General features: G+C 33.9%; 3 protein-coding genes across 6 annotated transcripts in view; 1 reads left to right on the top strand and 2 right to left on the bottom strand.

Moving 5' to 3' along the window:
* Window positions 1-873: 873 nt before the first annotated feature.
* LOC149987491 (uncharacterized) lies at window positions 874-23,638 on the bottom strand. The gene is made up of 8 exons (XM_090244273.1): window positions 23,618-23,638; window positions 23,452-23,535; window positions 23,178-23,263; window positions 22,783-22,944; window positions 1,835-3,961; window positions 1,360-1,645; window positions 1,162-1,184; window positions 874-961 (listed from the first exon to the last, which is right to left on the bottom strand). Exons 1-8 carry the CDS (start codon window positions 23,636-23,638, stop codon window positions 874-876), a joined length of 2,877 nt encoding a protein of 958 aa, XP_090100399.1.
* On the bottom strand, window positions 22,625-26,095 carry LOC112295152 (uncharacterized). Of its 4 annotated transcripts, XM_073540854.2 has the most exons (7): window positions 24,650-26,095; window positions 24,353-24,475; window positions 24,039-24,154; window positions 23,799-23,876; window positions 23,396-23,535; window positions 23,178-23,263; window positions 22,625-22,944 (listed from the first exon to the last, which is right to left on the bottom strand). In XM_073540854.2, exons 1-4 carry the CDS (start codon window positions 24,688-24,690, stop codon window positions 23,863-23,865), a joined length of 294 nt encoding a protein of 97 aa, XP_073396955.1. In that variant the 5' UTR covers window positions 24,691-26,095; the 3' UTR covers window positions 22,625-22,944; window positions 23,178-23,263; window positions 23,396-23,535; window positions 23,799-23,862. The 4 variants fall into 4 exon arrangements, with proteins under 4 accessions (XP_073396955.1, XP_073396950.1, XP_073396949.1 ...); XM_073540849.2 differs by having other exon boundaries at window positions 23,452-23,535; window positions 24,039-24,475; XM_073540848.2 differs by having other exon boundaries at window positions 24,039-24,475.
* Window positions 24,885-27,525, top strand: part of LOC141046512 (uncharacterized) — a 77,355-nt gene continuing 74,714 nt past the window's right edge. Inside the window, exon 1 of the mRNA XM_090244274.1 lies at window positions 24,885-25,082. Coding sequence (XP_090100400.1) covers window positions 24,885-25,082 — 198 coding nt within the window. The remainder of the gene's footprint in view (window positions 25,083-27,525) is intronic.

The raw sequence follows: 27,525 nt of genomic DNA on the forward strand, positions 1-27,525 counted from the left end.
CAAAATAGAATGGAGTCCATTTGATGAAAGTAGAACTATGAAAATATTTTTTAAGAATATTTTTAAAGATGGACTCTTTTTTATTCCATATTTATATGAACTCTTTATAGAAGTATAGAAGTCCAATCATCTTGTTGATAGTTGATGGTACATTAAAAATACTATTTCAAAAGTTGATTAGCTCATTTTATTTGACCATCAATTTAAGAATGAAAAGTAAAGTAAAGCTCTAATATTTACATCATTTATAAAAAATCAATTCAATTTTGATATATTGATATGATTAAGATTATAAAAAATAAAATTATGTCAATATTTCAAAATTATATTATTTTCTATTAACATAAATATATAATGATGTATATATATATATATATATATATATATATATTAATATTACCATAATTTTTATTCATAGCTAAATTTTTATGTTTAAACTAGCGGTTGGCGATTGCTTTGCAACGCATTAGTCCAACCATTTTAATGTAGTTCTTATATTACAAAATAGTTTAAAAGGAAGGTAACAACAATCTACATATATAAATATGTCTTCATGACCTAAGCATGAATTTTAAGAATGTAATATAACAGAATAGAGTAATAAATTTTAGAAATAAAATGCATCTAAAGATGCATGCATTGGAAAATATCCATTCATTGAATAGTGAAATTCAAGATGTAACCTTCTTCAATTGAATGGTAAGTTGTCTCAATTGAGAAAACATAATTGAACACCAAAAGAATGCAATTGGATGGAAGGGGACGTCGCCAAAGCGTGCATGAACCCTAAACATGCAGAGTTTGAAACAAACTCTTAACTTTTCCATCTACTTGATTCAGGTGTAAATATTTATAGGAATTTATATGACAATGTCATGTAAAAACCTCATGATAAACAATGTTTTTAACCGTTCCCACGGCTTCATTGTTGTCATTGGCAACCTTAATGTTTGCAGGATGTCTACCACGAGACAATCCCACATATAATTGACCATGGCTAAATACTTCATTGCAAAGATAAATGCCAACTCGATCATATGATTGGCCCTACGATTTGTTGATTGTCATGGCAAAAGCACCAGTGACAGGAAATTGTCTTTGGCAAAGTGTGAATGGCAAGCGGCTATCGTTGCAATGATGTGTGATTCTAGGAATCAATACCTCTTGGCTACGATAGCGTCCTTCTACAATTTCACATAACAACACACTAGAAGACACTTGCAAAAGACGCAAACGACTACCATTGCACAAACCTTTTGCCGGATTCAAGTTCCTTAGCAATATCAAATATTGGCCACATTTAAGACTTAATTGGTGAGGAGGCAAACCGCTCAATTGTAAAGAATTCAAAAACTCTACTGGATAATGATGGGCATGTTCATCATTCTCGTGAACAAAATCAGCACTAAAACATTGATGCACATCACCAGGTATACGATCAGTGATTTTTCGGTTGATTTCTTGGGCATCATCATTCCGGACAGCCAAAATGATGCGCTCAGAAAAATCAACTGGATCATCAAAAATAGCATCAATGAGACCATCTAAAGAATTTCCAGGAGCAACTAATCCTAGCGGTAAATCTACCTTTCGACCGGTTTTGCCCTCACCAATATCTAACAAAAATCGTTGAAAGTCCGATTGACTTTACAAACGCATGTTAGTGGTCAAATGAAAATGTTACATTAGTGGAAATAGGTATGAATGTCGCAAGCAAGCTTGAACAGTTTGCTTGCGACCTCCACGTACAACTACAGGCAAAGTTTGGCAAAAATCACCGCCATATAATACTACAACACCACCATTTGGACTATCTATATTACGTATATCTCACAATGATCTGTCTATAGCTTCAAACATAAAACGATGCCTAGCACAAGCTTCATCAAGTACAATCAATTGTACTTCACGTAAGCTTTGACCTAATGTAGACTGGGCACTAATGTTACAAATTGATGCATCGTGCAACTGTAAAGGAATAGCAAGAGCTGAATGTGCCGTTCGCCCTTCATTCAAAAGGCATGCGGCAATTCCACTTGTTGCCATTGCCATACACTTGACATTACGACCATGAAGATAACCTAATATGGTGTTATACAAAAAGATCTTACCTGTACCACCAGGACCATCTAAAAAGAAAAGCCGATCTGGAGAATTAGAATTTAAAACGGCAGTGGTCACCGCATTAAAAACAATGTATTGTTCTTCGTTGAGTCTACCTACATCCTCCTCTAGAAAAGTAATGTTTTGGTTATCAAAATCAATATTGTCATTGGAATCACCGCCAATATCAACAATGTTTGAATAACCAAACTCATTCAATTCTTCGATATTAAAAAAATCTGTAAGATGTTTGTTTGATGATGACAAATATTCTTCAATGGACAAAATTGCTTTGCAATAGCAATTTTGATCATTGCGCCAATCATCAGACATAGCATCAAGATGTGTCTTTAGTAAGCTAAGAGGATCTAGCAGTTTTCCAAACACAAGAAGTGTTGCAAACAACCGCCGAACTTGTTTAGGCAACGCAATGACAGTTGCCTCTTGCAGACAATTTTTCCATTCAGAATCATCTTGTAAAAGTCCTCTTGCAATACAAGCGGCCTTGTACGTTGGATACACTATATCATGAAAACAAAGTAGGTCCTCAAATGAAGTTGGTGCCTCGACATGAGTCAACAACAAACGCAAGTAAAATACTTCGGTACCTATGGGAACCATGTTTATCCGACCAAAAACTTTTATCTTACGTACTCTTCTTTCCCACATGTTATTCTTCACATCCCACTTGTAATAGAGTGGAAGATCCATGTAACGAAGAAGCATATGGTTGCCTTCATTGCCAGAAGCAATTAAGGCACGAATATGGCAATTAAGCTCAAAAAACTTGGTGAGTTTAGTCTCAGCATTTTGATCAATCACCGAGTGCAAAGATGTTCCTTCCTTAAAAGTAACATATTGCTGACCGGGAAGGTGAACAGGTAAACGACAAATACTATGGCTCTTATTATTAGTTTCAAAACCAAAGAGCCTCCAACATGCTTCTTGGGCGGCCACATAACGACCCTCCAAGAAATCCTTAATCTCATCTACCACTTCATCTGTTTCTACAACACCACGATCTGGACCTTTAAAAATATACTTGTGGAGGTATTTGACAGTTTTTACAGAACTGCAAATTTCCACATTAATGTGACAATTAAACCGACCTATCAAATATGGATTGTATGGCACAACCCATCGATTGTCTAAACGGACAATTTGTCCACGTATACGTTTCTCGATATATCGACCTTGATTTCGACGACGGTACAAAACATGTCCATTACCATCCACCTCGGTAGTATCTCGAGCTTGCATCGGATAGTTCTTTGTACATCTATCGTCTTCCATGCATGGACAATTGGGATTGTCCAAACCACATGGTCCATGCATCATGTGCTTGGCAACCGCGGCATACAATTGCGGTTGTCTATCTAAATCGGGAATCTCCGCACATACTATCCTATCTACAAGGTCACAGTCATTGACCTTGTCTTTCAACCAAAGAAGAATGTGTGTATGAGGAAGACCACGTTTTTGAAACTCAATAGTGTAACAAAAAGCAATTGTCTCTCCCATGACATTCTTCTTCGTAATCTCATCCATCAATGCTCTTAACTTGAGCTTGAAAACACGCACAACAATATCTAGACGATCAGGAGGACTTTGACCTGGCTCAAGCTCATCAAGAATCTCAAGCCAGGTCGGATTACATGTCATTGTCACAAACAAATCGGGTTTTCCTAAAACTCTAACCAAAACCATACTATCATGAAAGAGTTTTTGCATGTATCGGGGGGAATTAATGAATGTTGTAGGTAAGACAATGCGACGCCCAATGCGTACTCCATTGTCTTCCTGCAAAGCATCTACGACCCCCTGATAGCACTCTGCACGAAGTTCAGTTTGATGTTGCCTAATGAAAAGCAATTTTCATGTTCTACACGTAAATACTGATCCACTACATATTGCTGGAATAATCTACTAGCCTTATGTAATACATTAGATTCTAGGCGCTTTTGAAGCAAATATTGGACATATGACTTTAAAGTCACTTCAGTATCTGCTTTAAAAGTTGGTGACCACCCACATCGCCCATCAGGAAATAACAAAGGATAGGATAAAGCATCGTAAGTTGGATGAATTTCTTTTATTCGTATTAAATCTCCACTACGTTGGTGAAGAATAATATCTCTACCAAAATTCATGTATTGTTCGTCAAGAACAACAACAGCAACTTCTGGAACTACTTGGTGATTATATCGACGGGGATGTTCACCAAAAAGAACCTCACCGGAGATACGAAGTCCCATGTTTTGTCCCCTTTGAAGAACATCACGCGAAGACTTAAAACCACGAACCAACGCATTTATGGATTCTAAAACTTCTTGAATGTTGTTAACAACATCACGATGAAGATCATCAAAAATCTCCATACGACGATTTGTTTGTAAACCATCATCCAAGAAATAAATTTGTGCAAATCTAGCACCTTCGTCTAAATCGGGTTGTAAATTTCCAATGTGATGGCATAACTCTCCGTTCACACGAAAAGTATATACCCCTCTACCTTCAACTTGGCCAGACTAAAACTTACTACGCATACTTGTAAATGCAAAAGCTTGATTATACTTTCGAATGGATTTAAGGAACTCTCGAGATTTAGGTGTTGTGCCCATATAAAGCTCATTGAGCATTGGATGGACAATGGGGTGATTAACATGTTTATTGGCAATTTTGCCATTGTAACAACAAATGGTATTTTTTTCTTTTTTAAAACGAAAAGCCAAACATTTTGGACATTAGATGCACATTGATCCAACACTATCAACATTGACATCTACAAAATTATCAATGGTAGACAAAGCACGAGCCATTCTCTAGAAAGATGACAATATAATAAAAAAAGTGGAATTTAGGATAGGAGAATGAAGACCCTATCATAAATTCTAAACTCCACAAAGATAGAAAGATATATCAATAAATAGGATTTAGTGTAGGATAGAAGAAATCCTACCCTAAATCCTAAACTCCACAAAGATTGAAAAAATTGATAAGAAAAAGCAGAGTTTAATGTAGGATAACAAAAATCCTAACGTGAATCCCAAACCATTTCAAAACTCACAAAAGTAAGGTTTTTGATAGTACCTTTGTAAGCTTGTGCTCCAAGAAAATTGCACGTTTTGATGAAATTTCACTCCACTCTAAAAAGTTTATGTTCAATGCACTACACTTCAAAGAAAAAAAATAGATTAGGTTGGCGCTTGCTTTACAACACATTCGTAGCCAAGAGGTATTGATCTAACACACAAAAAACATGCATGAAAACAAATGTGATGAACATATTCTCAAGCCATACTCTACCTCCAAAGTTTAGACTCTAAATTTTTTTTTTTGAAGACACTTAAAAATGTCGATTTTTGAAAACTTTTGTCACAAATCATTTTCTTTCCTACTAAATGAAAATGCACCTAAAAAGTCCAAATCCGAAGTCGGAATTCAAAAATAATTAGTATTTTGGGAGATATTAACTAACTGTTAAATGAATTCTGCCCAAAATACAATTTCATCCATAGTGGATGAAAAATCGCGCAGCAGATGAAAACCATGCAGCGGATGAAAAATTGCGCAGTGAATGAAAAATCGCACAGTGGATGAAAAATCACATAGTGGATGAAAAATCGTACAGCGGATGAAAAATCGCAGTAGATGAAAAATCGCGTTGCGGATGAAAAATCACAGCGGATGAAAAATTGTTGGGCAAAAAAAAAAAAAAAAAAAAAAGTTAAAAAAAGTAAAAGTAAAAGTTTCGGCGATGTGCACATCACAGAACAACAACTGCTCGTTTTTGAGTCCTTGATGTTTTTTGTTTTTTGTTTGGTTTTTTGCAACTAAAACCACTAAATTTCAACTTGATTTGAAAGTTTAATGTTTGAAAACTTGATTTTATGATTACCCAAAATCAAAAATTACCAAAAATTTCAATCTTTCAAAACCTTTCAATCTTTCACAATCTTGCAAAAATTGCAATCTCACCTCAAATTTCTTGAACAATCTCCACAACTTGAACTTTGTAACTCCAACTCCAACTCCAACTTTGTATTCAAACCTCCAAGATCACATCAACCAACTCCAACTCCAACTTTGTATTCAAACCTCCAAGATCACATCAACCAATTCCAACTCCAACTTCACAACTTACAACTTCCAACTTACAACTTCCAACTTACAACTTACAATTTACAATTTACAACTCAATCTTGAAGTGCACAATCCAAAAAATGTTTTGAACATCAAATTTGTAATCAAGAGCTTCAAAATTGTAATCAAGAGTTTCAAATTTGTTTTGGGTAAGCTCAAATTGTAACACACACTTTGGATTGGATACACCCACAAACTCAACGTTCAAATTTCAAAAAGGCGCAGTAATAAACGGAGCAGTCAACCGCGCAGTCAACAAAAGTAAAAGTAAAAGTAAAAGTCACAGCCACAGTAAAAGTAAAAGTCATAGTAAATGTAAAAGTAAAAGTCACAGTAAAGGTAAAAGTAAAAAGTCATAGTAAAAGGAAAAGGAAAAGGAAAAGTATAGTTGACTTTTGATATATATTTAAAAAATAATATCAAAAATAATATTATATTGGCATATGTGTAATTAAAGGATTAATTATATTTTAAATAATTATCATAAAAACAAAATTTATTTTTATGAAGTAAATTTAATATTTTTATATTACAATTTGTTACATTAAATTATATTTTAACAACAACAAAGGCTATGAAATTTAAGCTTAATAATGTAGATATAATTATTTTTATTTTTGTTTTTTGAAAGCACTTCATAATAACAAGTATTATTTTTATAAATATAAATTTATTATTTCAAAATTAAAAATAATTAAATTATTTTAGAATTATATTTAAATGAATAATTAATAAAAATATTAAATTTTGATATTTTAATTTTTTTATATTTTATTTATATTAATTTTTTAAAAAATTAATAAAGATATATAATTGATATGAATTAATAATTATGACAACTTAATTAGATTAAGTATTTTGAATCACTTGTAAATAAAAACTCTTATTATTATTTAAATAATTTTTTATATAAAAATAAGTATTTAAAAAACTTTTGAATTATATAATAATATTCATATTATATATTAGTATTTTGAAAAAAAATCTAATAATTAAAAAAAATATTAAACTCTTAATTGGTCATTATATAATTCTATTCTATCAACTTATATATATGAATAGAATTTTTATCAACTTCTATAATATCTTTTATATAAAATAAAGTATATTAATTGAATTAAAGTTAAAAATAGAAATAATTAAAGTAATTTTTTTTATTTGTTCTTTTATTTTTGTAATATAATTATTCATATGTTTAAATTTATAATTTTTTTAATAAAAAAATAATTAAAAGATAAGTCACTTTTAAAATCTAACCATCTTCATATTTGTTGATCAATTCATCAAGATGGTACATTTTATACCTTATAAGAAATCAATTACTAGTGATGAAATGACAAGATTCTTTATTGACAATGTCTATCGTTACCACGAGTTGCCAAATGACATTGTGTCGGATCATGGGCCATAATTTGTATTAAGATTTTGGAAGGCACTCTTTAAGATATTTAAGGTTGACATCAATCTTTCTTTTGCCTTCCACCTTCAAACTAATGGCCAAAAGAAGTAGTTCAACCAAATTCTTGAGTAATATTTGAGGTACACCATCAACTATCAACAAGACAACTGGACTTCTTATTTGTATTTGGCAGAGTTTGCATATAACAATACAATCCATGCATCTATACAACAAACGCCATTCTACTCAAACTACGGTCATCATTCAAAGTTGGATATGATAGAGCCTTCAAAATCAACAAATCTAGCAGCAGAGGAGTTTGCTATGAAGATGGCCGAACTTCAAGCAACTATGAAGACTCACCTAGAAAAGGCTCAATAATGTTATAAGCTAGTCTTAGATGAATTGAGGAAGAAACATCATCTATTCCAAGTTGGTGACAAAGTGTGGTTTCTTTGGCACAATATAAAAACCACGAAGTTATGTGATAATTTGAACCACCATAGGTTGGGACCATTTGTGATTCAAAAATAAATCAATAATATAAGTTATTGCTTGGAATGACCTTCATTCATGAAAATTCATCTAGTCTTTCATGTTTCACTTTTGAAAAGATATAAAAGATCGAACATACCAAGTCAAAGACAACCACCACCTCTTATGATTGAAATCAATGATCATGTTGAATTTGACGTAGAAGAGATATTAGATTGAATGTTAGGGACATATTCCTTAGAACTTTCTAGAGAGAAGTTTCTAGAACCTTCTAGAAAACAAGCCTCTGGAACCTTCTAGAAGAGAAGCCTCTGGAACCTTTTAGAGAGAAGTTTCTAGAAGCTTCTAGAAAGGAAGTCTCTGGAACCTTCTAGAAGAGAAGTTTCTAGAAGCTTCTAGAAAGGAATCCCCTGGAACTTTCTAGAAGCTTCCTAGTTAATAGAAGTAGCTCGAGAAGCTTCCTAAGTAGGAGTATATATAGGGATCGAGGCTGAAGAGTTCTTCAGTCTCGATAACACATCTCTTGGAGTTCTAGCTCACCTTTCTGGTGTTGTTCTTGTACTCATCTGTTTAATCTAGTTTTGTCACTTCTTCTTGAACTTCTTGTTAGATTTTAAGTCTGTATTTTGTGTCCGTGACAGTTTGTCGAGACTACACTAACTTGAGATATCAGAGCTAGTTCCTTCTTAGTAGAGTGTGGATTACCCCTCTACTTGAAGGTATACTAGCATTTTTTAGAGGTTGCGGATTACCCTCCTTTAAACTGATACTTCTTCTGTTACAATATTGGAGTCTTATTCTTCTTGGAGAGAGTGGATTACCCCTCTTCTTGAAATTCTTAAGGCATTTTATAGGTTGTGGATTACCCTCCTATAAACCAATATTGCCTCTTATAGGGTTATTTTTGTCCTTCTTTTAGAATGGCCGGAGGTCAAGACATTAGTATGACAGAAAGTTCGGAGTCTAAGTTAGATGCTATTATGAATGCCCTCGCTACGTTATCACAAAGAACTGCATAGATTGAAGGAGTGGTGGCAAGGCTTCATAATGATGGAGTATCTGGGATAGCACAATCTAAACTACACCAGCCTCAAATTTCGGCACTTGGAGAAACAACTTTACCTCAGGTTCGACAAGAACCACTAGTTCTACAACATAAGGAGCCTCGAGTTAGCCTTCCAGATAAGTTTGATGGAACACGTTCCAAGTTTCGAGGATTCGTCAATCAAATCAGGTTGATAACAGTTTTACAGCCCGAACGATATCCAACGGAGGAGTCACGTGTTGGGCTTGTTGGAACCTTACTTATGGGACAAGCTCTATCATGGTTTGCTCCTTTGTTTGAGAAACAATCATCCATATTAAACAACTTCGAAACCTTTTTGGAAGCATTTGCGGAAGCATTTGGTGAACACGATAAGGTTCGATGGGCTACAACAAAGATCCGGTCGCTATGACAAGGGATGCGTTCTACATCAGTCTATGCTTCGGATTTCAGGCAATTAGTATGCGACATCAATTGGGATGAAGAAGCGTTGATGAGTCAATTCTATTGGGGTTTAAGAGATGATGTGAAGGATTTGCTGTTAACTCTTCCTGATCCATGAACGCTCAATGAAGCCATTAGCCAAGCTGTGAAGTACAATAATCGCCTATTCCAACGTCGCCAAGACCAACGCTCAAGACAACATACAATTCGCCATGCTCCAACTATGTCGGCAAGCGGTGTGAATTCGCATTCAGAGGTGGAAGACATGCAAATTGATGCGGTACGTATCAAATCTCTTACTATAGAAGAAAAAAAGTGACGTATGGAGGAAAATTTATGCTTGTATTGCGGTGGAGAAGGCCACAAAGTTGGAAACTGCCCCAAAAAGCAAAATCGAGGCATAGTCAAGACTAGGGGAGTATTTGTTCAGGAAAATGAGGATGCCCAGCCACAGTAGGAACCATGCGACTGGACAATGAAATATCCCAACAACAATCAAGTTCCTTTCTTTCTGCCCAACCTGCACTTTGTTTTACAATCCCTCTATTTATCGACCCTCAAAAATTGAGAACCTTAGCACTACTAGACTCAGGAGCATCTGCTTGTTTTTTAGACGAAGAATTTGTAAAGCGTCATGAGATCCCTTTAGTACAAAAATCAAAACCTGTTCATATTGAGGTCATAGATGGGCGACCTTTATTGTCTGGTAGCATCATCCATGAATCAAAACCTATAGAAGTAACGTTTAAAGACCATAGTAGTCATATTATTTTTAATATTATTAGAACCCCATCAAATCCTATTATTCTTGGTCTTTCTTGGTTGGAAAAACATAATCCATTAATAGATTGGAGGTTGCGGAAGATGACTTTTCCCACAAAACCACCCAAGAGAAAACCTAGTAAAAAACCTCGAAAAAAGAAATCCTTATTCATTGGAGCAAGAGCGTTTATAAGATCATCTAAGGAAGGCACTCCATTTGTCATTTATGCGGCTCCAACTACCGAGGAGAAGATCTCAACAACAAGTATACCGGAGCAATATAAAGATTTTGAAGACGTGTTTCAAAAGAAGAACGCCGACATACTACCGGAACACCGACCATATGATTGTGCCATAGACTTGCAAGAAGGAGTACAACCACCTTTTGGCCCAATCTACAATCTATCGCAAATGGAGTTGGTAGAGTTACGAAAGTACATCGACGAGAATCTAGCCAAGAACTTCATTCGTCATTCAAAATCATCAGCTGGAGCACCCATCTTATTTGTGAAGAAGAAAGATGGATCATTACGGATGTGTGTGGACTATCGAGGCCTCAACAAGGTAACAAAGAAAAATCGTTATCCATTACCCTTGATTTCTAGTCTCTTAGAACAACTTGGACGTGCGAAGATTTTTACAGAAATTGATCTAAGGGGAGCTTATAATCTCGTACGAATCAAGGAAGGAGATGAGTGGAAGACAACATTTCGTACAAGGTATGGTCATTTCGAATATAATGTCATGCCTTTTGGTCTTACCAATGCTCTAGCGATTTTCCAACATATGATGAATGATATCTTTCGAGAACACCTTGACGATTTTGTTGTCATCTACTTGGACGATATTCTAATATTCTCTAAAAACGAGGAAGAGCATGAGGAGCATGTTCGTTTGATCTTGGAGAAACTATGCTAGCGAGGATTATATGCCAAATTAGAAAAGTGTTTATTTCACTAGACGGAGATGAAATTTTTGGGGTTCATTGCGACTACAGAAGGTTTGAAGATGGACCCCAAGAAAGTAGAAGCAATCATGTCTTGGGAGGTTCCGAAGACGGTTAGAGACGTACAATGTTTTCTTGGTTTTGCTAACTTCTATTGGATCTTCATCAAGAATTATTCTCAAGTTGTTGCTCCTCTCACTCGATTAACATGCAAGGATAAGTTAGAATGGAGACCTTTGGCGGAGAAGGCGTTTCAAGATTTGAAGACAGCATTTACTACAGCTCCAATTTTGGTACATTCAGACTTTACAAAGGCCTTCTATTTAGAAACTGATGGTTCAGATTTTGCTTTGGGAGCTGTGCTTTCACAAATGAGTGAAGATAAGAAGCTCCATCCAGTTGCATTCTATTCTCGAAAGTTCTCTGCTGTTGAAATCAATTATGAGATCCACGATAAGGAACTTCTTGCTATAGTGGATTCTTTTGAAGAATGGCGTCACTTTCTTGAAGGAGCTGCACATCCAGTAACCGTATATACGAATCACAAGAATTTGGAGTATTTCATGACGGCTCGAGTTTTAAATCAGCGTCAAGCTCGGTGGAATATGTCGCTATCTAGATTCGATTTTGTTATCACTTATCGACCTGGAAGGCAACAAGGACTATCCGATGCTTTATCAAGGAGATCGTATCTTGCACCAAAGGTTGGAGAAGCAGCATTTGATCAACAATGTACAACGTTATTGAAGCCAGAGAAATTTCAACTTTGTGCTACTATTATATCATTTGATACTGACTTCCTAAACCAAGTACGTGCTATGACCATTAAAGATTCAGTAGCCATTGATATCAAGCAATGTACCAATGACGACAAGTTCAAGGTGGAGGGAGATCTTTTATACTTTGAAGAGCGATTGTACATTCCAAAAGGACTAGCATGACTCCGAGTTCTTCAATCTCGCCATGATTTTCCAGCTGCGGGACATTTTGGATTCAACAAGACCTTGGAGCTTATTTCCCGAGATTTTTGGTGGCTCCAAATGTGGAAGGATGTGAAAGATTTTGTCCTCTCTTGTGACATCTGTTCAAGATCTAAGAATCCTCGGCATCGCCCTTATGGACTTCTACAGCCATTGCCAATTCCACGTCAACCATGGTCTTCAATTTCTATGGACTTCATCATGGACTTGCCATCATCAAACTCATTTGACAGCATCTTTGTCGTGGTAGATCGGCTTACGAAGATGGCACACTTTGTTCCTTGTAAGAAGACATCGTCCAGTGAAGTCACAGCAAGACTCTTTCTCGATAATATGTATCGATATCATGGACTACTAGATGATATCATATCAGATCGAGGTACCCAGTTCGTGTCAAAGTTTTGGAGATCTCTCTTTGGGATATTGAAGGTGGATATCAAGCTTTCTTCAGATTTTCATCCTCAAACTGATGGCCAAACGGAACGGGTGAACCAAGTCTTGGAGCAGTACTTACGATGCAGCATCAACTATCAGCAAGACGATTGGACTGCATATCTACCGCTAGCCGAGTTTGCATATAACAACACCCTCTATGCGTCGACTCAATAAACACCATTCTTTTCCAACTATGGGTATCATCCGAAGCTTGATTTATTGAGTCCGTCAACAAATAACAATCTAGCAGCTGAAGGATTTGCGAAGCAACTATCAGAGCTTCAAACTATGTTGAAGCTTCAATTACAATCCGCTCAAGAATCCTATAAGACGTCTGCAGATAGATTTCGGAATCCAACACCTACTTTCAAAGTTGGAGACAAAGCCTGGCTTCTTCGACGAAATATCAAGACTAAGCGACTATGTGATAAGTTGGACTATTGAAGATTGGGACCATTTATCATCCAGAAGTAAATTAATCCAGTGGCATACTGGCTGGAGTTACCGGCTTCTATGAAGGTACATCCAGTCTTTCATGTTTCTCTATTGGAACCTTATCGAGAGTCATCTTTTTTTGGAAGAGTGCAATGTCCGCCACCTAGTATTGAAATTGAGAACCACGAAGAATACGAGGTTGAAAAGGTATTGCATTCACGGCGAAGGTGGAGAAAGTTAGAATATCTTGTTCATTGGTGTGACTATGACATTAATGAGCGAACGTGGGAGCCAGCTGAAAATCTTGCGAATGCGCCACAAAAGGTACAGGAGTTTCATCAACGACATCTCGATAAACCTAAATCAATTCGATGATAGCTTCTTTCTGAAGCTTTTTCTCCCAACAATATAAGAAAAGGGGAGAGCACCAGCAAAATTCATAGTTGATGTAGTTATTTTTTCCAAGATAGATCGTAGTTTGGTCTTTTGATATGGATAGCCAAGAGATAGATACTATGCCAGTCAAAGTATCGCAACTAAGTAGCTCACGAAGGCGACCCCGAGATGAAGAACTACATGTACCACGACGACGATGGAGGATACCGAGTAACCGATCACTGGTGATCGTATTTGAGATCGAGCCTGCTTACGATGGTCAACCAAAAGGCATGTTTGCAGGACAATTTCACAATGAGGATACGGAAGTTCATGCTTGGTCAGAAGTCGAAGGCGTGGGCCACTACCGTTGGCTTCAAGGGTCGATGAACCACTTACCTCGTGAACAACAGTTGGAGTTCATAGCAGAAGTTATGCGACAGATCTTCATTTTCTTGCGTTGGTACTGATCAACAACATTGCTTCTAAGAGACCTCGAAGCTAAAGGAGAGGGTGATGTTAGGGACATATTCTTTAGAACTTTCTAGAGAGAAGTTTCTAGAACCTTCTAGAAAGCAAGCCTCTGGAACCTTCTAGAAGAGAAGCCTCTGGAACCTTTTAGAGAGAAGTTTCTAGAAGCTTCTAGAAAGGAAGTCTCTGGAACCTTCTAGAAGAGAAGTTTCTAGAAGCTTCTAGAAAGGAAGTCTCTGGAACCTTCTAGAAGAGAAGTTTCTAGAAGCTTCTAGAAAGGAATCCCCTGGAACTTTCTAGAAGCTTCCTAGTTAATAGAAGTAGCTCGAGAAGTTTCTAGAACCTTCTAGAAAGGAAGCCTCTGGAACCTTCTAGAAGCTTCCTAGTTAATAGAAGTAGCTCGAGAAGCTTCCTAAGTAGGAGTATATATAGGGATCGAGGCTGAAGAGTTCTTCAGTCTCGACAACACATCTCTTGGAGTTCTAGTTCACCTTTCTGGTGTTGTTCTTGTACTCATCTGTTTAATCTAGTTTTGCCACTTCTTCTTGAACTTCTTGTTAGATTTCAAGTCTGTATTTTTTGTTCGTGACATTGAAGGATAAGATATGGAAGGCTTGAATATCTAGTCTATTGGCACAGATATAATATCAATGATTGTACATAGGAACCAGTTCGCAACCTTGGAAATACACAAATAAAGGTTCAAAAGTTTCATCAACAACATCCATCCTGACCAAAAGTCGTGAAATGAGGAACAATAGCTTAGTCAGATGGCTTCATCATGAAGATTCTTAGTTCTTTGCTTCATAAAACAGGGGAGGAAGCAGCCTCTGAAGAAGTAGTTTTTTCAAATTTTTAGAATAATATAAGTTAGTAGTTTGAATTCACGACCAACAAACATACAAGCAATGGATGGATCCATGTACGTACCTTGTTTTTTAAAAGAAACTCTACAAGAAGCTCATCTTAAAGCTCCTTCCAAAAATCCTTTTAAATTCTTACTCTCATCCTCCATAAAAAAAAATAAAATATGAATGAACAAACTCTAACACCTATCACCTCAAGCTTTCATATCGAGTTCACCAAATATGTCGGATTACGTGAAGTTTGGCTTGAGAATGCACTATGAATCTAATTGTGGAAGATAAATGAAAATTACAATAACAAGTCCTAACAACTCTAATAGATTCTTAAATAAATTATAATTAAAGATTAGCAAATATAATCAAACATTGATTAATTTTAATTAAAATTTCAAAAGAATTATACAAAAAATACAAAGAATTTCTAAAGACCCTTTAAAGAAATCATAAAGAAATAATATAGAATTCAAAAAAAAATACTAAAATAGAAATTTTAATAAAATATTAAAATAAAAACTTGAATTAAATTTTAGTCAAAATCTAATAAAATCTTAGTCAAAACCTAATAAAATCTTAGTCAAAACCTAATAAAATCTTAATCAATCTTTAGTCAAACCTTAGTCAAATCTTAGTCAAATCTTGATCAAATCCTAGTCAAATCCTAGTCAAATCCTAATCAAATCTTAAATAAATTCTAGTCAAACTTTAATCAAATCCTAAAAAAATCCTAAAAAAATCTAATCAAATCTTAATCAAATTCTAAATAAATCTTAATCAAATCCTAAACAAATCCTAATCCAATCATAATCAAATCCTAAATAAACCCTAGTAAAATCCAAGTAATTTCTATAGCAGATTTAATCCTGAATAACTAATTAATGAACCATTGATTTTAACTCAAAATTTTTAAACCTCTTAATAATTAATTTGACAATAAGCACTTAATTTATGAAGAAGATCGAACTCACCAAAAAAAGGATCAATCCTAAAATCTGCTCAAGTCTTAGCCATCCTCCTATCTAAAGTGAATGATGGAATTCCAGTACCAAAATCTCCTTTTTTAATTATTTGATTGTCTTTAAATTTCATATATGTGTAGAAAATCAAGTCTACTATCTTTAAAAATAAATTTTATTCCAATCCAACTAACAGATTGCTAAAGAACTTAGAAACTCTAACTAGCTTTCAAAGTTCAATTTTTGAGACTGCAACCTACTTGAAATTTAATAATTGTCAATTCTTTTATCCAATCTAGCTCAAACTTATAGTATATATTGAATACATATGCATTCATTAATTCTCAAAATTTCAGATGTAGATCTATTGCCAAACTTATGAAATTCTCTAAAAAATATCATCCATTTTATTTCACAAATTTAGAGTCACTCAAAACAAACTCCGACTTTGCAAAGCTCTTATTAAGTTAATATACACTTAAATCATCTCAAATCAATGCTCAAAGAAATTCTATCAAATCTGCTCCCAAATTCTTTCCTTTGATCTTTAAAAGAACCTTTGAATTATTGTAGAAGCTTGGTTTTGTGCCATGGGATCTAATTTCGACCCCGATACATAACTAATCATCTCTTGGATTTCTAAGGTAATTTTTATTACAAACTACTCTTATTTTCTTTCCAAAGGTGCCTATATTGTTTATTTTTCTAATCTACCTTGTTTTACTCTATTTGTGGTCCTACAAAGTAAATAGAAGCCTATTTTTGTAAAAAAGGTATCATTAGTATCTTTAATTTTTCTACCTTTTGACTATTATCTATTTTCCAAGATAATTTGTTATAATATATTTGAAATAAGATCTGCAAAAATATGATATTTTCTTTATCCTTTCATCATATAGTTGTATTAGAACATGACACTGTAATATTATATGCTTCACAATTTCAAAAACTTCCAACTCATATTAAGTGGGATGATGCTGCACTTATTACCAAATTTCTCTATAGATTATAATATGAGGTAAAAAAATTGATGCTCAACTTATTTGATCGTCAAACATTAAATCAAAAGATTGATTTTGTTGTAAAGTATAATAATAAATTTTTTGAATTTTGATCTGAGAATGACACAAGTAAGCTTCAACATTACTATGATTCAATGGCAATACCAATGCCTCCTAAATACATACATTCAAAAGTAGAAGATATGGAAATTAATGAAGTATGTTTCAAATCTCTTATTGAACAAGAAAAGACTCACTGCCATCAAAAAGGATTATGCTTATATTGTAGAGAACCTAAGCATACTGCTCAATATTGTTCAAAGAAACAACAAAATTATAAAATGAAGAGTATAAATGTCAAAGAAGACAATATATCAAAAAATAAGTTTTTCCAACTACAATAGGAACTATGTAGCTAGAACCTTATACAATATCTAATGAAGGTCCTATTCTCTCCTCAAAATCCTCTCCTTATTTTACATTAAATACTATTCTAGGACCTATATATTACAAAGCCTTTGTCTTGTTAGATTTAAGAGCCTCAGTGTGTTTCTTAAATGAAGAATTTGCTAAAAGACTTAGCATATATTTAAGAAAGAAAACTAAATCTATTCATGTAGAAGTCATAGATGGTCATTTGTTATCTACTAGAGATGTTACTTATGAAACCCTTTCTATAAAAGTAATAACCAATGGTCATAATAGCTTTGTGGTATTTAATATCATTATATTTTTCTCTAATTCAATTATTTTAGGTTTATCATGGTTAAAAAAATACAATCCTTAAATAGATTGGATTTTTTGTACTCTTGATTTTTCTAAAAATATAACTAAGAGTATAATTAATGAAGTAAAAAATCATAATTCTAGTATAATTAAACATACATTTGTAAGTATAAGAGCTTTTTTGCATGCTATAAAAGATGGATCACCTTATATAATTTATGCCACATCCATTTTTACTGGTACAAAGACTTCAAATAGCATTCCAAGCCAATATCAAGAATTGTAAGATGTATCTGAGAAAAAAAATGTGGATACTCTTCTAAAACATCATCCCTATTACTACTCAATTGACCTTCAACAAGGAGCACAATCACCATTTGAACCAATCTATAATTTATCACAAAATAAATTAGCCAAATTTAAGAATTATATTAAAGAAAATCTAGTCAAGAACTTTATACACCATTCTAAATCTTGAGAAAGAATCCCAATTCTATTTGTGAAGAAAAAAGATGGATCATTGCAGATGTGTGTTTTTTATCAAAGATTCAACAAGATTACCATCAATAACAAGTATCTACTATCTTTAATATTTAGACTTCTTGATCAATTGAATCAAGCTAAAATCTATACAAAAATAGATCTATAAAGAACATATAATCTGGTATGCATCAAAGAAAGAGATGAATGGAAGACTACATTTCGAACTATGTATGGACATTTTGAATATAATATCATGCCTTTTGGACTTATAAATGCATTATCAACTTATCAACATCTTAAACTTTCTTACGATCTTATGAATGATATTTTTTAATAGTTTTTGGATGATTTTATTGTTTGTTATCTAAATGACATCTTGACCTATTCTAAAAACACAAAAGAACATGAACTTCATGTTTGTCATGTGTTACAAAAATTAAGAGATGTGAGACTTTATGCCAAGATAATAAAGTGTGTATTCTATACTACTCAAGTTGAGTTCTTAGATTACATTATTTCAAATGATAGACTTATGATAGATTGTAAGAAAGTTTAAACTATTATGGATTAGAAGATTCCAAAAATGGTCTAAGATGTCTAATATTTTTTGAAATTTGCCAACTACTATTAGATCTTTACCAAAGACTTCTCTCAAATTGTAGCTCCACTTACATGTTTGATTTGTAAAAACAAACTTCAATGGAATCAAGAAGCGAAAGTAACATTTCAAGTATTAAAGACAACCTTTGTTTTTGCACCAATCTTGTATTGCGTTGACTTCTCTAAGGCATTCTTTATGGAAACAAATACATCAAAATTTGCTTTGAATGTTGTATTATCATAAATGAGAATAGATGATAAACTTCACCCAGTAACATTTCATTCTAAAAAATTTCAACAGCCGAGATTAATTATGAGATTCACAACAAAGAGCTTCTTGCAATTATGGATTTTTTTAAAAACAGCATCATTATTTAGAAGGCACTTCCAATCTAGTCACCATATATATAGAACATAAGAACCTCAAGTATTTCATCTCAGCTTGTATTTTGAATCATTGCCAAGCTCGTTGGAGCATGTCCTTATCAAGATTTGAGTTCAATATCACTTATTGGCCAAGAAAAAAATAAGATTTATTTGATACCCTTTCTAGATGTTCTTATCTTGTATCTAAAGAAGGAAATGTATTTTTTAATCAATAAAGGATAATTTTATTGAAGCCAATACAATTTCATCTTTAAGCAGTGAAATCAATATTGACTCTTGATTCATCTTTTTTCAAAAAAAATCAATCAAGTATGTCCTTTCATCTTCTTATTCATGATATTAAGAATACTTCTTCTAAGTCTTGTAATACTTCTAAATACAAGTTCAAAAACAAATTACTTTATTTCAAAAGACACTTATATGTATCAGAAAGAGAATCATATTTACGTATTCTTCAAGCACGTCACAACTTTCTAGGAGCAAGACATTTTAGATATAAGAAGACTTTGGTGCTAATATCCAAAGATTTTTGGTGGCCGCAAATGTAGAAGGTTGTAAAAGTTTTTGTTCAATCATGACATTTGTTCAAAGTCAAAAATTCCTTCGCATCCACTTTATAGACTTCTTCAACCATTACCTATTCTAGAACAACCATGGTCTTTTATTTCTATAGATTTTATTACGGATCTTTCAATCTTAGGATCATGTGATTCTATATTTGTGATAGTAGATCGTTTTAACAAAATGTGCCATTTTTTATTATATACAAAATCTATCATAGGTAAAGAAATTGCCAAGCTTTTCTTTGACAATATCTATCAATATTATGGATTGCCGAAAGATATTATATTAGATAGGAGGACTCAATTTGTATCAAGATTTTAGAGAATTCTTTTTAAGATTTTTAAGATGGACATAAAACTTTCTTCGACTTTTTATTGTCAAATTGGTAGATAAGCAGAGCAAGTAAATCAAGTTTTGGAATAATACTTAAGGTGTACCATCAATTATCAACAAGACAATTGAAGAACCTTCTTGCGATTGGTACAGTTTGCTTATGATAATATAATGTATTCTTCTACATAAAAAATATCTTTTTTTTTTTATCAATTATGGTTGCCATCCACAACTTGATACTTTTGACTTTTTAAAAGTTCATAATCTTCTGGCAAAAGGTTTGACAAATCATTTATCAAAGCTACATACAATAATGAAGGTACAATTAAAAGAAGCTCAAGAACGACAAAAGATCAATGTAGATGCCTATCAAAAGGAATAATCTCAATTCAATGTACATAACAAGGTATGGTTACTTCATTATAATATCAAGTCTACTCGTCCTAATAATAAGTTGGACTACCGCAAGCATGGATCTTTTCCTATTTGTAGACAAATCAATTTAGTTGCTTAATAATTACATCTACTAGAGTCAATGAAGATCCATCATGTCTTCTATGTGTTTCTTCTTGAACCATATAAGATTGTGAATATACCAAAAAGAAGATAAGTTCTACCTCTTCTTATAGAAGTGGATAATAATGAAGAGTTCAAAGTAAAAAAAGTCTGCTATAAAAGAAACAAGGTCCAAGAAAGATTGCATTCTACCTTCTATCTTTGTTTACAATTTTTGTATATTTGTGACATTAAGGAAATAGAGAACCAACAACTAGCACATTTGACTTTAGAACTTTCATTTCTTGACTTATCAAATGAGACATTGTAATTGTTACAATCTTTAAGATGCGCAATTGAGATGAAGATCTTCAAGAATGATATGTTCTTTCTTAAATACATGGTGAGATACAATGCGTTTGGTATCATGACCTTGGAAGGGACTTTGATGTTTAGTAATTTTACTAAAAGTAGGAACAATTCTTGACAGTGTTCCAAATATTTTATTTGAAAGAAGTTATGTAGGCCTCAACAATAATCAAATAATTGGGTGGTCTTTCCGCCTTGGTATGACACACTATCAATGGTTGAGAGGCCCTATCAACCATCTTCAAAGAAAACAAAGCTCAAAGTATGTAGCAAATATAATTTGCCACATCTTCGATTTTTTCAATACATGATGACCGCTGCTTGTAGAACTTGTTCCTTGAAGGGAGGGTAATATCATAGACATATACATGTAAACCAATAATTACCTATATAATTAAATAAAAATAGGTAAAAATAGATTAATTTCATAATATCTTCTAAAGAATCTTCTTGAAAGCTTCATAGATACTACTTTGATTTTATAGGTATCTATAATTGACTTTTTAGGTTAGAAACGTCGTCAAAAATTTAGTCATGTGCCACACATGTTCGTAGCTTGAAGAACAAGCTAATTATGTGTCCCAAATGTAAAAAACTTGCCTTGAAGCTAAGGCATGTGTTTTACAAAGTCAACACATATTAAAAGTCCTATAGAACATCACCACATAGCTCTTAGCTAAATAGTATATATAGAGGCAAGAAAGAAGCCATCTTCATTCTTATCAACTCCTTTTTTGCTTCTAGTCTAGATTTAAGAGTCTATAGTTTTCTTGTCTTTTGGCAATAGCCATTCTAGTTTCTTTTTAATATACATACTACTTTATTACTATTATGTCACTTTTCTTTTAATATAGATTTTTCAAGAAACTAAGCAACAAATAAATGTCAATTTGTCTAATAATGCCACAAAGTTGATCATGTCACACTTTTGTTTATTAAATTCAAAAGTTGTAAACTAATTGGATCTTTCTCATGCCAAGCTTTCTTCCATTTCTACATTTTTTCTTCATTGTATTTTTATCTCTATAAATAAAAAAATTATCTCAAATTTTAAATATTAATTAATTTGTCATTATGGATGTTATTGTGTGTCTGTTTGTGTTGATAGTTTCAATGAAGTTGGTTGTTTTTATTGTATTTTGGAAAAGATGTTGGTTGAGCTTGTTGCTTGTACTATGAATTATGAGTTTTTGGAAGATCTAAAAACAATGAGTCATTATTTTTTTGGAACATTCTCCATAGATGTTCATTTTTGGTTAGGTATTATTAAAATACTATCATGAGTTGTTTTCAGAATTTAGATTAAGATGTTGAGTTTGAGATTTAAGAATTAGAATTTGTAATTGTATTTTTAACTAAATTATAATTTAGATTTAGATAAATATTTACAATTAAAATTAAAAGTCAAGACTTGAGTTATTATAAATTTTTGGAGTAGATGCAAAGTTAAATGTAAAGTATGCAACAAGATGTTTTATACAAAAAAAAATATAATTATAGATTTTTTTTAAAATTTTTTAATTTTTTAAAAAGAATTATGTAAAATAGAAAATATTGCAATAATTATTTGCAAGATAGAATCTTCAAGAATATGTTATAATTTCATAAATTCATATTTTCAATACACTTAATATTATGAGATTTGTGCATAATATCAAAAGAATACTATCCAATATATATATATATATATATATATATATGCACATACATGCTCTTAAGATAAAATAAGAGACAACAACAAAAAACATCAATGTTGCATATATGAAGAGTCATTAAGAAAATGGATTAGAAAAAGTCTATTAATAGATCATACAAGCATAAATGAATACCTTTACTTTCATTTATTAAATAGGTGAGCATATTTTATCCACCTCACTCTGAAGTAATCAAATTCTATCAAATATTAAAGAAAAAGTTCTATACTTAATGAATAAATACTGCATGTACGATGCATGCTCCGTTACAACTGCACTTCGTTGGAATGGGTACCACCTGCCGTTTGTATTCTTCCATCCGAAGTGTCTTCACTGGAAGCCCCGGGGCTTTCACTGCTAGGACGCGCTTGATAAACTCATATGAAGCGAAAAAAAGTGCCCCCTGGGTGATGTATATCAATATCCGCGGTACTAGTCCCCTGCAAGTGTGCAAAATCTTAAGTAAATCAAGGAGAACACTCTCCATTTCAATGCCCCCCTCAGTTTTTGGCCAGTGCGCACTGCCGAGACTAATATGCCTATTCCTGAAACATCGCAATCATGTACAACCACAACAAACGAATGGTCGACGCCAAAAATAAAGGCCGCACCCATTTCAGTCCATCTCGTATATCAAAAACATAGAGTTGCAACTAAATAGCATGCAACTCACCGGTACAATCCAGCTACACCCTCTGTAGTGACAATGCTCTGGAAAGCGTGAATAACCCCAGTGTATTGTTGAGCTGTCCCAGGGATCTGTCCACCCAACACCAGGTTAGTCAAGTCGATCATATCCTATTCGTCACATCCTGAAGCTTCAGCACCCACGCTACCATGTGCTCGACAAGGAACAAATGCGCACAGAATCCCCTTCCGTGGAACACTCACAGATTCCAAAACAAGCAATACGGGCAGTACTGGTCACTCCAGAACCAGCTCAAAACCTGCGTTTGCAGCCGAGTCTTGACAACATCGAAAGGAGTACTGAATAAAGCAGCAGTAGACCCAGCAGCACCGCCGACAACCAGCTGCACAAAAATCAGCGGATCAGAACAAGACAGACACGTCCTCGTATCATGCCCTTTATTACACATCCACAAACCCAGTTACAGTTCGTGCTCTTTCTCTCATTCCAATCTATATACGCCTCATGATCATTCCACGCCTGCTAGCACTCCACCAAGACTCCATACTTTGCCTAATCGGCCCAGAGGTGACAAAGTAACAATGTCATGTAATTCACCATCAAGTCAGCTACTATACAACGAAATCAACACCCGACGCAACCTACCGCTTGTGGTGTGCTCAAAGGGGTGTCACGAGGCTGGTCTCGTTAAATCCAGCGCTTCAGCCCCTCATATGTGTAGAACTGTGCGATCACCACACCACACGCCATCACTCTTCAGAACCTCCACACACCACCAATCAAAAAGTCGCGACTACCATGCAAAGAAAACCACCAGAGGCAACCCCTAGATTTATCAACAAAAAAGCAACCAACATCGCATTCGATAAGGAGATAGTTGCATACCTTGACCACAGATTGCGGTACATTGCGACAAAGCACTGCTCCCCAACCCTTTTACAGCGTCGGCAACCCTCCTTGTTGCACTATCGAAGTGAACGCTTGCCTGAGTTATTCCACAACTGCTCAACAGCAGAAACTCGGAATCTTCACATTGCAGGCAAAATGCGGACCGGGGGATGCTGGAGAAAGCTTGAGGGCAATTCTCACGTGGCAGAAGATCACCACGCATCGTGTAAACTATGTGCTGGTAAACGACGTGATCAGTCCCATCGGCCAGATTTCTTTCAAATTTGGAACATCGGGATATTGAACCGTACCAGCTATTTGTATACAATCCGTGCACTTGCATCCGCTGTTTCACAATCACTCGGTGTGTACACGAAGGAGGTGGCCACACATGCACATCCCCCAGCAACGCAATGTGCCAGTGCTGACATATCCTGTTTGCATTCAATTGACATGAAGGTTCATAACCGTCGATGGCGTCCCCTCCTTTACAAGAAACATCCCATCAAAATCTTAACACACCTCACCCCAGACAACCATGACACCACATTGCGAGATCGGGAGCTTCAGAACACTCTTCACATGTTCCAACGTCAGTGAAGTCGTACCTCTGGAATGTGGCGAAGCAGACCAGCTTTGACGGTTTCATAAGTGTGCGTGTAGATAGCTGAGATTGGTGTGGACGCAATCAAATTGCTTCCAAGACCTCGGTACAAACCTCCCAAACCTGCAAATTAGACGTCCTCTCTCGAGCAAGATCCAAGGAAAGGAGAAGGATCTACGTAAAGAAACCCTTGAAACTTAACTACTGAGAAGTTGACGACACTGGACAAGCGTACAGGCATGGACTATAAAAGGTTTACCTCTTTCAGAAATAAGAGCGGACATAATGGGAAGGAGGTTGCGGTTGCCACCAGCTCGCGCTTGCACGAGCGTCTTCAAAGTATCAACAGGATGCAAGCAAAGGCTCACGACCCCACCTGCCGTGGCTCCAGCGCCTGCGTTTTGCGCCACCCGAGGGCTCCATTTCGTCACATTACGGTTCGCCATTGCAGCACTCGCTGTTTAGACAAGCCCGTTTCACTCTACTGCCACTGCAGAGATTGAGCTCCAAAACGTAACCAGCCGTGTCGCTTAAGTGCAGTGAGCAATTGTTGCTGGATTTCACAACAGCCACTAAGTCATTCTCGCAAACTGTGTTTTCCGAAATTCTTTGGCGGCGAACGACTCTTGGGTCAGCTCATTCATCGTTTGAGGCAAGGTTCAGCACTATTTTGTGGAATGCAAAGCCTCGAACTAGTGCTGGATTTTTGCGACTCTCGCGTTTTGACCATTCACTAGCATAAAAGCGCCATCTTGGCACATGTTCTACAGCCATGTTAGCCCACGTTGAATGTGACGCGTAGAGGCTTCATAACAACGTGACTGGTGCTGTGGAATCTGGAGCTCACCACTTTGCTGTGAGAGCTCCGAAGTAGATGTCACAGGATAACAAGTTTGTTCTATGTGCCTCTTTTTCTGTATCAAACTGATGTTTAATGAGAAGGCGAGTCACGTGACCTGCATGGGAAGACTTTTTTTTTTTTTTTTTTTTTTTTTGCTGTTTGTCTTCTATTTTTAAATTGGTGTGTTCAGCTACTATCACTGGAGTTTAAAATGTGCCTTAGGTAATTTGAATATTTAAAGTTTTTAAAATCTAGTGTTGATGAGGTGAGGTAACATATTAACAATTTTTTTAAAAATAAATGTAGAATAGATGAACACATGTCATTGTCAAAGAAAGCATAGCTCAAATGAAGCTATTTTTGAAAGATATGTTTGTGAGCGAAGAATATTTTTCAAATACAAATACAATACAATATAAATAAAAAGAAATAAAATATACAATGAAGCTTTCAGCTAAGAAGTAGGATAGGTAAATCCATGCCATTGTCATGGATAATATGCAAAAAAAAGTAATTAATTTTTTTCAAGTAACTACTTTTGAAAATATTAAAAAAATATTTAATTACATTAAAAAATCATAAAATTATGTTAAGACATTCAACGATGTACTAAAGTTAATAAATAAACAAATTAAAATATAAAACATAAAAAATAAATTACTTATATTTATCTAATTAAAACTTTTAAAAAATATATATTTAGTATGGAATTTAAATTGTTGTTTCTAGAAAAAAGAATTTTAATAGAATGGGAGGAAGTGCATCAAGAGAGTGCTATATAAAGTTACCATGGAAAAAAATAGGTTGTCATAGATTCAAATCAATGAGCTTCACCAATTGTCCTTGGAATTTATTTATTGTTATTGCAAATATAAGATGGATTGGAAATTACTTTTTTTTTAGAATGAATGGAAGTCCTTTTATTGTAGAAGTTAATGTAATTCTTGGAATGAACACTAAGTTTCTAAAAACATTTCCTCCAAGAATTCTTGCTTCAAAAACTCAATCCATTAGTCATATAATTACTAATTGAGTTCTATTGTAAAGTCTTTGGCAAAGAACAATATTTCTTAGTAGCATTACCGGAGTCTTAATCTTAAGATAAAGCCTTAAACTAGCCATTTCAGATAGATTAAGCGACTTGATGAATTTCATTAGATAAACATTATTGTTTTCAACACTATCTTTGACAACTTCATTGGTGCTTAGATCTTCTTATTCTTTTCTAGGAAATATGACCATAATCTTTTCATTAATTTCTTCTCGAGTTTCTTTTCTAATTATTGACAATATTTAGTAAAAATCTCTACCGAAAACTATTGTAGTTCCTCCAAATGGGCAATCACTATCCTAAATGTTTCTAAAGGAATAATCAACTATTTGAAGACAATAACAATGAATCTATGTCATTGTGACAAAAAGCGTAATTCAAATGAAGCTATTTTTAAAAGATATATTTGTAAGCCAAAGAATATTTTTTAAATACAAATATAATAAAATATAAATAAAAAGAAATAAAATATACAATAAAGCTTTCAGATATGAAATAGGATAGGTAAATCCATGCTATTATCACATATAATATATAAAAAAAGTAATTAATTTTGTTAAATCTATGCCATTGGCTACGTTTTTATGCTAGTTTTAATACAATAGATTAGTTTTTTCATATATTCTATACTTTTTGGTATTTATATAATAAAACAACTATATTTATTCAAGAAAAATTCCAATTCATCCATCATACTGAATTAATAATTATATAATAAATTTAAATATTTAAACCAATATAGTTGGTGAATGGTATTGAGATTTTCTATAGAAGGAGAATATACTAAACATGTGATAGGAATTTAACTATGGATTACAAACTACAAACACTTAATTTTATATTAAACATGACTTATAGAAATCATATGCGATATAAGCAGATACTTCCTAGGATTATTTCCTCTTAAATTTTTTTTTTGATCCCATTCAAATGCACATATCCAATAAATTTTAGCCTCCATGATTCTTTGTTTTTAATATAATCAAAT

Source organism: Physcomitrium patens, chromosome 18, assembly GCF_059467195.1.
Source record: "Physcomitrium patens ecotype Gransden chromosome 18, ASM5946719v1, whole genome shotgun sequence".
Lineage (NCBI taxonomy): Eukaryota > Viridiplantae > Streptophyta > Bryopsida > Funariales > Funariaceae > Physcomitrium > Physcomitrium patens.